This window comes from Diadema setosum, chromosome 15, assembly GCF_964275005.1.
Source record: "Diadema setosum chromosome 15, eeDiaSeto1, whole genome shotgun sequence".
NCBI lineage: Eukaryota > Metazoa > Echinodermata > Echinoidea > Diadematoida > Diadematidae > Diadema > Diadema setosum.
In genome coordinates this window covers 19,812,099-19,826,228 of record NC_092699.1, presented here as the reverse complement: position 1 = coordinate 19,826,228, position 14,130 = coordinate 19,812,099, and the positions used below count along the sequence as shown (strand labels likewise).

The window sequence follows — 14,130 nt, the reverse complement described above, 5'->3', positions numbered from 1 at the left end:
TTTAGCGCAAGAAACACACTCCAGTAATGTCTGAACACAATGCAAATTTTCACCAGCAGAACAAGGCTTGAAAAAAAAAACTATCAATTCTGAAGTTCACTTCTGTGTTTGGTGGATGAAATCACTTCAACTACATTGAATAGTTTATAAACGTGTTCGGAGAAGCGTCCCTTGTATTTGTATTAATTTATTTTGCCTTTGCTCTAACGTGATGTTGTCAAAGACTGATGAACTGTCGGTGAAACTTGTTGACATTTTTATTAAATCCCATTCTGCCAAACTCATCTGTGTGAACTAGAATGTCATCATGGATAACTATCCGACTCAATATTTATGTTATTTCTTTAAAAGAATCTAGAATATCACTCTCAAATAGTTTTTATTGGACATGATGTCCTTGCTCTGCAGTATCCAATGGCCTCAACACAATAAATGATGTTGTACTGAACTTATCTTAACGTGACGATATGGCCACAAGGTGGCGTCCTATCACAGGAATCCTCACATCATGGTTGGACCAACGAACTGGTATACTGACGTGACGATTAAGTATCGAAAGATAGTGACAAGAATAAACAATAAAACATGTGCGGATGGACCATTTAGTAAAATGTTTATTTCATGAACATATCATTATGTACACACACAAACAACACACAAACAAACACAAAACACCCAATCATACATAAAAGAATAATGAATCGTCATTCAAATTATTCGCAATACATACATTGTACAGGTGTTTTCAGTAGCCCCATCATGCTAGGTAGCTACCTACCTACTGCTACCAAGTAGAAGTCGACTCAGATCCGAGATATTGCGTAGGATATCGTGTTCACTTTAAAGATTAAATACTCTCATGGGATAACTCAGTGAAACTGATCAATTTGTTTGATAATTTCAATTTTTACTCTTTCAATCTTTCTGCACGATGTTTCATGATTTTGTTTCAGAGTTATGTGACCATATGCGTGAGAGATTAGTTTGTTGGAACCATTTCGGGCACGTCATCCCCGCTTAGACCGCCTGGCTCCTGTCGTTTCTCTCTCTCCTGGATTGTTTAGAAAGTGATCATGGCTTCGAATGCATTATAGGATTATAAACGTATCAGCTTTGATTTTACTGTCATCCAATCAGTATGCAGCATTTAAAGAAGATTTCAAACAAAGTAAAGGTGCATTGTATCATTGTCTCATTGCCAAGGTGTCTTTGCTTTATTTCTACTCGCCCCTAACTGTCTATGTTAGATTGGAGTTTTTGCCTCCTATATAAAGAAATATATGGACAAATCTACCTGGTACTATGGTCTATCTCTCATTTCTATGTTCAAATAGTGGTTATGGCTTAAGCGAGCGAATATAAATGAAAATTGTATCATTTGAGTTTATTCTCTGGTTTGCCACTCTTAATATTGGTACTAGTCTTTTCATTCTTGATAATTCTTCTTCTTTTATAATGATTATGTCGCAACCTGGGTTGTTTGTTTTGTTTGTTTGTTCATTTTCCATCTGTGAAGACGGCTGGATAGCCCATATTCAGCTACGTTAGGCTGGTCTTCCATGGGTTCCAGTTGGATGTGAGGTGGGACCACTTAACCGGGTTAAACACCCTGCTCTTTGCGATGAATGAATGGAGCGGGATCTTTTACGTGCATTAGTTGTTACTCTCTCATACACGGGACCTCCATTTTATGTCCTATCCGAGGGACAGAGTGTTTTGCCTCTTGCTAGAGGGGACGGTATGCTTACACGCAACATTGCTCAGTCCAGACTCGGGTTCGAACCCGGGCCGCGTGATCGTGAGGGAGACGCGCTACCGACTGAGCCAACTCACCGCCCTGCTATAGTAATGCTAGATTGTAATATGACTATGTCTCATCAAGTTTCTAGCATTTGTAGATCTGTAAGATACCAACTTCGCAATATCGGCTTCATTAGAAAATATTTGAACCGATCTTCTACCGAAAAATTAGTTCATGCTTTGATATCCTCTAGGTTTGATTTTGGAAACTCCGTCTTATTTAACTTACCACAAACTCAGCTCTCCATGCTACAGAGGCTTCAAAATGCGGCAGCACGCATCATTACACTGTTTAAAGAAGCACACTCACATCACCCCTATTTTTTGAGATCACATCATTGGTTTACAAGTCAAAGATCGCATTATTTTTAAGATTTTACTTATATAAAATCATATCAATTATCATTATTATTATTATTATTATCATTATTATCATTATTATTATCATTATTATTATTATTACCATTATGATTATAATTGTTATCATTATTATCATCATCATTATCATTATCTTCATCATTGTTATTATCATTACCATCATCGTCACCGTTATTATCATCATCTGTACCAGCATTATTTTTTTTCATCACAGCACATCGTTTCAATGGATGTGTCATGTCAGTCATAGTCTTAGTGATAGCATGGTTTGCATTTTCACCTTATCATTATGAATTAGACTTAACATAGATGATTAACTAGTGTTTGTTGAGGCGGTACACGGAGAACAACGATTAGCACTTCATAAATTATCATTATTATTATTATTTTTCTAATTTGAAGCGATGTGGGCACCTCGTTATCTTTCACTCAGTATTTGCTTTCAGCGAACTCCATATCATTTATCATGACATACGTTAAGATGTGGTGGCTGTACCTTTTAAAAGCCATGCATTACCGAGCTATACTCTTCGTGTACCGACGAAAATAAATGTGAATTGAAAAATAAATAAATGTGAATTGAATTGAATATCCGAAATAAATGTGAATTGAATTGAATTGAATTGAATTGAATTGACAATGTTTGTGCCACTAGAATAAAAAACAAAACAAAACAACACCTTTAAAGCACCGTAAGGTCGTTCGCTGAAATCTATCACCAACCTACAGTATTTGTACCATCAACAAAAAGAGCTGTCGAAAAATAAATCAATCGGTCATTAATTGCCAGGTATCACTCTGTTTGAAAATCGTCGTTACTATGGCTTGGCGAGTTGAACTTCTGTCTATGAACATAGCCTATACACCATGCTATGTTGACTGTATAGTCTTTTCTTTTAAAGTTGACTATAAAAATGAACATGCTGTTATTTTTGCTTTTTGTGTATTATTCAAATGCATGTATACAATTTCAATCATTAATTTGTATACTCTGTTGAAAAAAAACAATCAAAGTTTGAAAATAGTTTAGTTGTTACTGTGATATCGTCCATGAGTTTAAGCGCTGTATCAACTCAAAGAACTTTCGCATAAACAAAATGAATGCAGTTCTGCAGCGACTGGAGGGAGAAATGGACGTCGTTGATTTACTGTTTCGGTCACAACTTGGCTCAGTTTCCCTGTAAAAACCTATATTACACTGGTGTAAGTTTTCTGAAGGGGATAAGCAGCAAGAAGTAAAGTTAAACAAATCGAGCAAATCGAAGTCGGACAGGAAATAAGAAGGTTTTAGAATTTAAATTGGCGTAAGTTGACGTTATTGTAGGCCTTGTTATTTGAAGGTTGATTTGATCCTTTACAAAGGGAGGCGAACTTTTTGTCTCATCATCACTTTTCGAACATGCTTGCAAAGACGAACCGTAGCTTAATCAAGGCAGTCAGCCATTAAAGAAACAACAGTGATACCATTATTATCATTATCATTATCATCTACAAGCTATGCCTTTCGTCAATCCCCTCCATTTCCAGCAATTTTGTTTCTACCTTCACCATAATGACATAACATTTATTTGTATCTGTTGATAATTTACCTGAGTCTATATTACATGTTATTATGGTCATCGCATTGTTGTACTGATTTCCTGACATCTGGTACAGACATTTCATTGTATTCCTAATTATTTGTTTGTTGGAAATGAAATAAATCAACTTCATCAATACCCATGTGGGTTTGACGAGGGTGTAGCGATTCATTACTAAATGAAAAATGATGAGCATTGCTTTGGCTGATTGATGATATTTAAGAATGGCAGAATAAATTTATACCATGGGATCTGTTCAACGTTTACTTCTAAGTGAGCGTACGCACACACGCAGTGATAGTGAAGACGTACACACACGCAGCAAACACAACAGCAGTTTTTTTCCTCATAATCCATGCTTTCGATTAAACTTCGATCACTTACAATGCCCGCAAAATGTTGAATAAATACGCTCAAAAATTTGTTAACGTGATTGTGTTCTCACGAAAATGTAAGGAAAAACTCGTCGTTTTCACAAAAATATAAGAAAAACCTCGTCAGTCTTAAATTTCTAACAAATAGAATGTCACGGTTTACAATTCATTAATTAAAACCAGACTTGCGGTATACTACACGACTATGATGCGCTTTGAACAACCAGCTATAAGAACGGGCACTCCAATACCAATAGACCGTTTCGGTAAAATGGAATAAAATGGAATTAAATGAAATGAGATGAAATGAAATGAAATGACATGACATGACATGACACGAAATGAAATGAAATGAATTTATTACCAAATTTCAATGATACACATTTTTTGATAAATCACGATACATATTATACGCGTCTTGGTAAAGGGTGCTAAGAAATAGCATATGTTAATCGAGGTTAACTCCATGAAGTTGATTACAAGAATCAATATCAGTAAATTGACTGAAAATATACATCTCTAATATCTTTTAAAGTAATATAATATATGTAATATTCAAATTCTATCCTTGATTTGCTCATAAAAGTTGCAAAACTTGCCGGAGGATTGCCCTACCTAGCAATAACTAAGTGAATTCCTGTGCATGAACTGGTTCGTTACTAAACTGTGGGAAAAGAAATATCCATGAATTGTATTATATATTACAGAAACGGTGTGTTGTGTTGCGGCTACACTCCGCACTTACATCACCAACGAGGTTGAAAATATGCAATAATTTCTCACACACTTACCTTTCCACTAAACACAAGAGGCAATGAATAATGATTGATCGACTCGAGAATAGATATCACGAAGACTTGTAGCTGGCAAAATACCACAACGATAAATCAAAACTGATTCAATGGAGAAGGTGAATTTCTGGCACTTGATTTTCAACCTAACGACGGTCAATCATACACATTCATGGGAGTAACGTGTCATATGTAGGTTTTTCTATATAGCCAACACCATTCCACACATAGTCAAAACGTCTTCGAAATTGTTTTAGGTCGGGGAGAAATCAGCATTCCACTAAGAGTAATTTACAAAAGGGATCAGGGGAATCGGAGTGGTTAAATTTAGGCTAGTAACATTTTTCCTTTGCAGTCGGCGCATGCTTTGCGTTACTACGCGAGAGACGTCACTCGTCTTTTCTGATTGGAGACTAGATCGCCATACCTTTCAGGTTTGGGAAAATAAATCTTGTTTTAACAGTCCATTAAAAAAAAAATAGATAAATGACTCAGTTAGTTATGAATTTGAATATTGAATTCTTACCACGGGCCTGTCTTTTGAAATTACAAAGTAAGACCAATATAGGCCCTATACATTAGACCCCGACAAAAATATAAACGAAGCGCAATTGTAATGAAAGCATCTAGAATGGATTGCTTCATAAAGTAGGCCTACTATGATTGTAAAACATACCGAAGCGCATTTCAACATGTCTTGCCCAATATCATTGTACATCTTGTATGAATATGGCACGGCTTCACACCTACTCATGTGTTGTTTTCATTCGGGTTTTTTTTTTTTTTTTTCCTCACCATGCTCAATACTGTATTCATTATTTTCACATGATATACACAAAGATACATTTTATTACCACCCAACCCCCTCTTCTCTCTCTCTCTCTCTCTACACACACACACACACGCACACACACGCACACACACACGCACACTGCTCTCCTCGAAGAGTCTGCATGCATAGAAGCATTCAAGGGACGGTAAACCTATTGGATGTTCACGTCAAGGTTGGAAGGCAATGTCCTCAGACGGCGTCTTCTGAGGTCCACAGCCCCGCGGGAAGCCCCCCCCCCCCCCCCCCGCGGGGGCGCTGTGGCATAGTGGATAAGACTCCCGACTCCCGATCGGAGAACTCGAGTTCGAATCCCGCCCAGCGCTTACGTCCTTGGACAAGATGTTTTACCCACAATGTCCCTCTCGACCCATGCAGGCGCCGCGAAGCTAAGGGTTTATGACGTAACAAAGGCTTCTATATTGGGAAATCGGGTAATTTTTCAGCATGTAATGGGTGGAAATCAGTAATGTCTATGGAAGAGCCCAAAGAGCTTTCCCCCAGTGGTGGAGAGGAGAAAAAAAAAATCTCTTTGGGAAGAGCAAGATCATCGATGGAAAGTAACTGCTTGGCGGAGGTCTGCGCTCTAAGAGTGCTTTTCTAGTTATTATTATTATTATTATTATTATTATTATTATTATTATCTCTATCTTCACAAGATATCTCTTAAAGATCAATATCACGTCAAGTTCCATCCTGGAACCTTAGACTTCTAGTACTTTTCTCAGGATTCGCGCCGTCCCAAGCAATGCTGCTTTTTGGAGCGTTTGCACTCGATCGGGCACGCCCACATTGTCCAAGTGCCGTCGCAGCTGCTTTGGCGTTGTTCCGAGTGCTCCAACGACAATAGGGATCACCTTCGTTTTCATATTCCACAGACGGCGAAGTTCTCTAGCAAGGTACTGGTACTTTTCTATCTTTTCCTTCTCCTTCTCGGCTACTCTGCTGTCTCCCGGTACCGCGACATCGACGATCGTGCACATCTGCCGAGCCCTTTCTACGACGATGATATCTGGACGCCTATGCTGGATGATATTGTCAGTTTGAACATCGAAATCCCGCAGGATTATTATTATTATTATCATTATTATTATTATTATTATTATTATTATTATCATTATTATTGTTATTATTATTATTAAAAAGCGGACTATTATTAATCAATTTATACACTGCCAAGGATGCCATGTCTTTGTTTGGCAAGGGATGACTTAAATGAGTAAACACAAGGCAATGCAAGCATTGAAAGTTTGAGGTAATACTCTAGTTCATTACCTTTCCTTGGCATATCCTTACAGGCCCGAGTTGGGGAGAAATGTAATAAATAATACAAACATATTCGACGTGTTTCAATGTAAGATACATGGCAAGTAAATGAGCATGTCAAGTTTATGGTTTTTCTATTGAACTGAATGAAAATGTCTGATGATAATGTATACTACTGTTGCTACTGTTGTTGCCTGTCTACGTATCATCCTACATTTGATTTGACCACCCATCAGAGAGATTTGTGTCACTACATAAAATCACGGAGGAATAAGCTCTTTCCTACCCCTGCGGTAAAGAATGACGCCTCTTGTGCCCCTCCTATCCTAAATCTTCATAACTGTATCTTTCTTTCTGATATCCCCTCTCTCTATAAGCCTCTCACACCCCTTTCTTTCTTTCTTTCTTTCTTTCTTTCTTTCTTTCTTTCCCCCTTTTCTGGATGTCTGTTCCTTTCATCTTACATTCTGTCTCGTCTTTGGCGGCTTCTGTTCATTTAATACGTTTTATGTGTATTTAGACGAATTTTCTCTTCTTCCATAGTTTGTATTTCATGTCATCAATCAATCGGATTCTCCTTTTTCTCCAAAGCATACCAATCACATCTGTGTTTACAGGTTGTCATTATTTTGTTGTGTATCCGATTTAACTGTTATTAGTTTGGTCCTCCACGACGCTTTTCCTCTCACATTATTTTTTTCCGTCTCCCATCAGTTTTGTAAGTTATGAAATATGCATGCTGTGTTATTATGACCTCTAGATCACCATACGGAAAATGATAAATACTCCCATTAGTTTTTACAGTGAGAAATATGTGATTTTCCAATATACGGCCTTTTCACCAGAGGTACAGGAAAGGGGAGGGTATACTGTAGGCAATATCAAATCAAAATCATGCAACTAGCTCAGTTTGAAAATATGCGATTTATTCTTCACTTGTTGTCTATTTTACAAAGCACTATTATGTCTGTGGTCAACATCCCGCAAGGAAAGAATTACAAGTATTCGACATTTCCCCCGAGGGTGACGTTGTAGATGAGGTAATAGTAATGTAACCCCTCGCCAAGATTGCAGCATGAATAGTGTACACCACACTGCTCGCACTCAGTCACAGGTACAACAAGATTAACGTTGGCCTTAAAGAGGAAATCAAAGCCTGTTGAAATGTCGTTATGGTATCACCGAAAGATGATCAAAATAATGAGTGTATTGCTTATTACATATTACTACGACTTTTGAAAGGATAAAAGGTGTACAATGACGGGTTGATTCCACAATCCGTCTTGTTTAAGTGTGTCTAAACTTAATTTCCCTGTAATGTTATGCAAACTCGGCGTTGAATATCTGCTGAAACTCCGAGTATAATTTGTAATTCTAAAAATGAAGCCTTCGACCTTATTTTACAGTTTTAATTAAACATCCGCAAGTTTGATGAGCAATATCGGAAATTGGAATGAGGTGCTATATAGTTTTGTATAATAATTCTTTTATTTTTGAAAAAAAAATGATAAAGATTAATAAATATCATAGGATAGACACTTCCTATTGGAACAGAAAAACTGTCACGATTCCACATTCCTCACACGTTACCTAGTCCTACCGTTATATGGCTTTGGTAAGGAGAGAAAGGTTAATGAACTTTTATACATGAATGACACTGTACTTTCTTGGTGGTGACATTTTCACACGTGCGTGAACTCGAACACTCTCTCACAAATCAAATTTATTTTGTAATCGAGATAATGATAGTTGAAGCGATAGTTTATTTGCAAGCTTGGAAGACATTCTTTGTAAGCGTCATGCACTGACAAAATACTGCGAGGATCTCATCATAAACAAAAAGCGAAACAATGTTGTCGACATCACCTTTGGTCGCTACGTCGAAATACTGAGTATCTTCTTCTTCTTCTTCTTCTTCTTCCTCCTCCTCCTCCTCCTCTTTTGTTTGGTCGTTTCCCAACATAAAAAGTCAATTTGCAGTTAGAAAAATGACCTCAGAATCACAAACTCTTCAAAACATGGAATTATCTTTAAATCAGGAGAGCAGTTGAAAACAGTCACGTAGAAAGTGGTAATTTACATGTATATGTGAGATGCATGAATGGTTTTAGTTGATTTGGCTTAACAGAATACACATTCACCTATACATTCCAATATGTACCTGGTTCTTATATGAATATCTATATCACGGTTTTCACAAAGACCTATCCAGCTTTTCATGTACCTCAGTTACAAGTCAGTTTCAAGAGAAGGGCTATGATTACAATGACCTTTATCGGCGCATGCTCAGATCGTACAGCCAGAAAAAATTACATACACATCGACATTATTACCTTAGTAAGAAAATACAAACAAGAAACATGTTCGTCCATAAGTTGGTACGGATCAAAGTTTGATACTTATATATTTTTTTTTCGTGATGTATAGCATTTGAAATTTAACAAGATATTCAGTTTATTAGCCTATGGTCGTTAACATAATCTTTTTAGAGTTATCTTCGGCTTCCTTTACTTTTTGTCGCATTTCACATAGTTCCATGAAAGAAAGCCAAGACGCTCCTACAAGGCGAAGAAGGAATACCTCGATGGCCACATAATCATTATCTCGACCTCTTAACTTTTCATCACAATTTGTTCTTACGTCACAACTAGTTCAGAGGGAAAAGACGTGCTTGTTGGGGGGGGGGGGGGGTAGGGGACCATAAAGTGCTACTCTGCCATGAGAACTCCAAACAGCGCTGGTCTTCTTAGAATAACATCTATGACCAAATGACTGTCAGACTTTTAATTTGCTATTGAGTTATCTATAAGAACACACGCACTTGTTAGAAACACATCAAAATTGAAAATTGCTGCTCGACAGTGCTTACTGACTGTCACGGTATCGCATATACACGCTGTAAGGTCCCTTGAGGAAGACTACTGGGAGAACACGCACGAAACTGTCATGTAATGGAAGCTTGATTTCAGTATGTCAACCGACGGCCCGAATTCTGGTAGATATAGGAATAGATCAGAGATTAGAAGCATCCCGGACGCTTTGCCTCTGTCTAGAAGACTCTGGCACAGGTGTCTGAGGTACGTGTGTTGAAATTTGCTCAACATGTCATTCTTGCTATTTGAGTGGATCAGTATAGTGCCTCACATGCATCGGGAATCACCAACAGGGTTACATTTCCATTTAGGTCATAATACATTTTGCCACAATGGACTGTACATTAATGTGGTTGAAATATCATTATGTCAACAACAATAAAACGACTAAACATCATGATTACGTTGAATTTTTCTCAATGTAAATTCGTAGAAAAGGTACACACCTTAGAAAATATTGTCAAGTAGTAAGGGATACAGTAGGAAAACGTACTATATTCCGGATAGTCCCTATCACATGCTCGTCTACTACCATGAATCTAGAGAAAAATATGCAGACAACATAACAGTACTATATCACTACAACTGGTTGACAAAACGTTCACAGGCGCAAATATCATTCTGTTTGTTCGTCATTACAGATCTCGTACTTGTTATACAGAAAATCGAATGATATTATTCAACATCAAGCAAACATTAAATATGTCCTGCATGCTGGATGGATCTACATTTACCGTTCTGTCGAAAATATTGCGTTAACCAAATGAGTGTAATAAGGCACATCCGGGGTCCGTAAGCAATGAATCATACTCTGTGGAAGACTGATAAATCTGCTTGTTCAATATCATTTAGTATCGTATTTCAAAGCTAACATACGCCTTTATTAAACAAGCTAGCCATCAGCAAATATATTACTTGTCCATCCTCCTCACTCCTGGTCAACCCGTCCATGTTTTCACGGGGGCACATTGGGATGCCATGTTGGGTATGTCCATGTGTAGCCATTGGCTGCATTGGAATTGTTTGTCATGGAACGACGTCGCCGCATGATTTCACTTTTAAGGACTTCCATTGGATCCATGGGGGCGGGTCTGGGCGGGGTCGGTCGAGGGGCAGGGGGAGGAGGGGGTCCCGCTTGGAGAGGTGGACCAGGTGGTGGGGGCGATCCAGGTTGTGGAGGTGCGGCCGTCAGCGGTGGAGGCGGGGCGTCTGCTGGAGGAGGAGGTGGTGGTGGTGGTGGAGGAGGAGGAGGCGGAGGTACACCAGGGCCAGGCGGTGGTGGCGGTGGGGGAGGAGCTCCAGCTTCCGGGGAGAGAGAAGCATCTGTATCCGACACTTCGGCCACGATTTCTAGCTTCTTCTTTGACTTTTTGCTGGACTTCTTCCCTCTTAACTTTGATCTGAAGGAAGATTTAGCCTTCTTGGGTTTCTCGGCCCCTGGTTCCTCCAAGACATCTTCGTCAAGGTCCCCTATCTCCGGTTCATCTTCAGGTTTCGACGAGGGATTTGTTTCTGATCCCGATCTTTTCGATTTTTTTTGTTTCTTGTCTTTCTTTTTCTTTTTGCTCTTTTGCCCTTGGTTCTTCCTGTCAGTTGTTGAATAAATAATTAAGGGAAAAGAGCACGCATGCAGTCATCTTATGTCAAATGCTGTTTCACGTTTTGCTTTCATGTCACTCGATATGCCTAGCCGTTTTCCGAATATTTTACAAACGTATACGTTTAGTTAAGTGCGTATTTCACGTCAATTCATATGTGTTAAGACAATAAAAGCGATCAAAATGGTCTGTACTACAGACGATGTAATGAAAAGTGATAAAAACATATTCCGACTAAACGAAAATCCACATTACGCACATGAAGCGTTTCTAAAGAATCATGTTGTTGTTCCCTTCGTCACCAAGTGTTTTCCTAGCATGGCGTGAACATCTTCTGAGGATATATTACATGAAGTGATAAGTGCTATAGGTGTAATGACACGCTTTGCAAATAAATGTTGACATGGATGCTACTTGTTAGGGATTATGCTGGTAATCCGCACATTGTGTCCGCAATTTCCTCACTCGTTTCATCCCGTCGCCATCCCACATTCCGCGCTCTGCCACCTTACAGCAGCAGAGAGACATTCCATTAACCCCTTCGCTTCTACTCTCATCAGTAAGATTGTTATTGACAGCTGTCTTGAAAAAGATTGCCTTACCTCTTGATTACCGCATAGATAATGATCACAAGGAAAATGACAACGGGTATCGCCATGGGAACGACAAATTTCGTCAACTTGCTCATCATTTCTGGAAAGCAGTGAAAATAAGGTTAGGCGAAAATGGCGAGAATGCTCTGTTTGTTCTATTCTTTTTCTTTTTCTTTTTAAATTTTGCAACACCACCTGTGTCGCGTTTACTTCTAATTGTTGGTTAATGCGCACACATTTTCTTCGACATTTACGCTGATAATGTGAACCTAGACATGACGTGCCGCCCCTCTCTAGATTGAAATAGACCACCGAAATCTGGTTGACGATTATTAATTTATAGGTGTAGCAAGGAAGCAGACACATTAGGAATTGACAAGTCTCCTCTATGACGTACGTTCGTGCACTTATACCTTCGTGCACTTTCACTTACAGAAAAACAGAAAATAGAGAATACAAACATCTGACCTCAGTGTGAAAAAACAAAAACATAAAAATATTCAAACAAACCAAAGTATTTTGAGAGATGAACATTAAGACACAGACAGGAGAAAAGTAGGAAATGGAATCTAGTATTGGTTTGTGAAAACGTCACCATCATTTTCAAAATCCCAAATGGTTCATTTTCATTGTGAGAGCTATTGTGAAAACAGAGGCATGCAAGTACTGTCAGCAGCCTCTCTGCCATGAAAACTATCATTGATCAGAAACGAGGAACAAATTTTCCTTTGCTTACCCGACAAGCTTCTCTTTCCGGTCACTGGATAAAACAAATATTGGGGAAAAACCAAAGATTCACCAGTTATTAGCTGACATCATGCCTTGATCTCTTTCTCACACCGCATGATAGTAATATGATAACGTAAGATGTTAATTACAATATTCATTAGGCATGAATGCACGATGTGACATGAATGAAAGTGAAAATAACCCTCTGTTCAATTCTAGATTTTTTTGATTAATTCTACAGGCGAAGCTATCAAATAAACGTTTTCAGAGCACTTCTTCCTGTACATTTATATTTTCAAAAGGAATCGAAACTTATGACATCATTTGTGTTTTCTTCGAGACATTTTCTTATGGCAATTGTACCGCCATTTAAACTGTGCAATAAACCAAACGAAGGATAATAAGTTTAACTGAAGAGAGGATTTTATATCTTTCTTCTGTTTTGAAGGAAAAGGTGTTAAAGTAATAAAAACACCGCTTTGCTGGGTAAAATGACATACTTGCTGGTCAGTATTCGCCGCGTGTGATTCTTGCTAGGTGGTCAGTGAAGGCAATTCACATGGAGAGGATAACTGTATTTCGATTCTACACAGGTATGCCAACAGGATTTATGTCTATCATAAACCTAAATTCGAGGACCTCCGTGGGCTTTCAAATGGACAACATCAAAATTCGACGTTCATACGTGATTTCCTTCGTGTTCTCCAGTGATCTAAAATATCGACGTTCGATACACACCTTTGAGCAGAACAACGTGTCTGTTAAATGTTTGATCCCCGGCAAGCACCGCACACGCGTAAACTCCTTCGTCGGCAAATTCCACTTGCTTGATTTCCAGATCTGCCAGATTTATCAGCACTAATCGATCTGGACAGCAAGAGTAGGTAATTCAGGAAAATCAATCTCAAGCACATGAGATAGTAAATATGATGAGATACGATATATGAAGTTATGCCATGAAATGCGCAGAACATTCCTTTCTAGATGTGTGCAAGTTGAAACAAAATTCGTCAAGAAGCACTCCACTCCTCAAGCTCCAACATACATCACAATAATCATCTGAGGATTTCAGAGTTCCTTGACAATCGTTACCTAAGAGCTATGCATATGTGCGTATGTGCAATGGTGGAATACCCTGTAAACACATACATTTCGTTGTATGTATCATAATATTATATCATATATATTGTTATATACCGTCTGGGCGAAAAAATTGAAAATTAACATGTGACTTTGTCCGTGGGGTGTACTGCGATGTAAATTTCTGTGAACTAGATGTTTTCATCTATGTGACTGTGAATGATGTGTTTGTGTGCGTC

At 38.4% G+C, this 14,130-nt stretch overlaps 1 protein-coding gene across 1 annotated transcript in view; it reads right to left on the bottom strand.

The window, feature by feature from the left end:
- Nucleotides 1-8,761: 8,761 nt before the first annotated feature.
- Nucleotides 8,762-14,130, bottom strand: part of LOC140238588 (SCO-spondin-like) — a 39,507-nt gene continuing 34,138 nt past the window's right edge. The window contains exons 14-17 of the mRNA XM_072318489.1: nt 13,550-13,678; nt 12,819-12,842; nt 12,092-12,182; nt 8,762-11,477 (exon numbers count right to left, since the gene is read on the bottom strand). Coding sequence (XP_072174590.1) covers nt 10,847-11,477; nt 12,092-12,182; nt 12,819-12,842; nt 13,550-13,678 — 875 coding nt within the window. The 3' untranslated portion in view covers nt 8,762-10,846. The remainder of the gene's footprint in view (nt 11,478-12,091; nt 12,183-12,818; nt 12,843-13,549; nt 13,679-14,130) is intronic.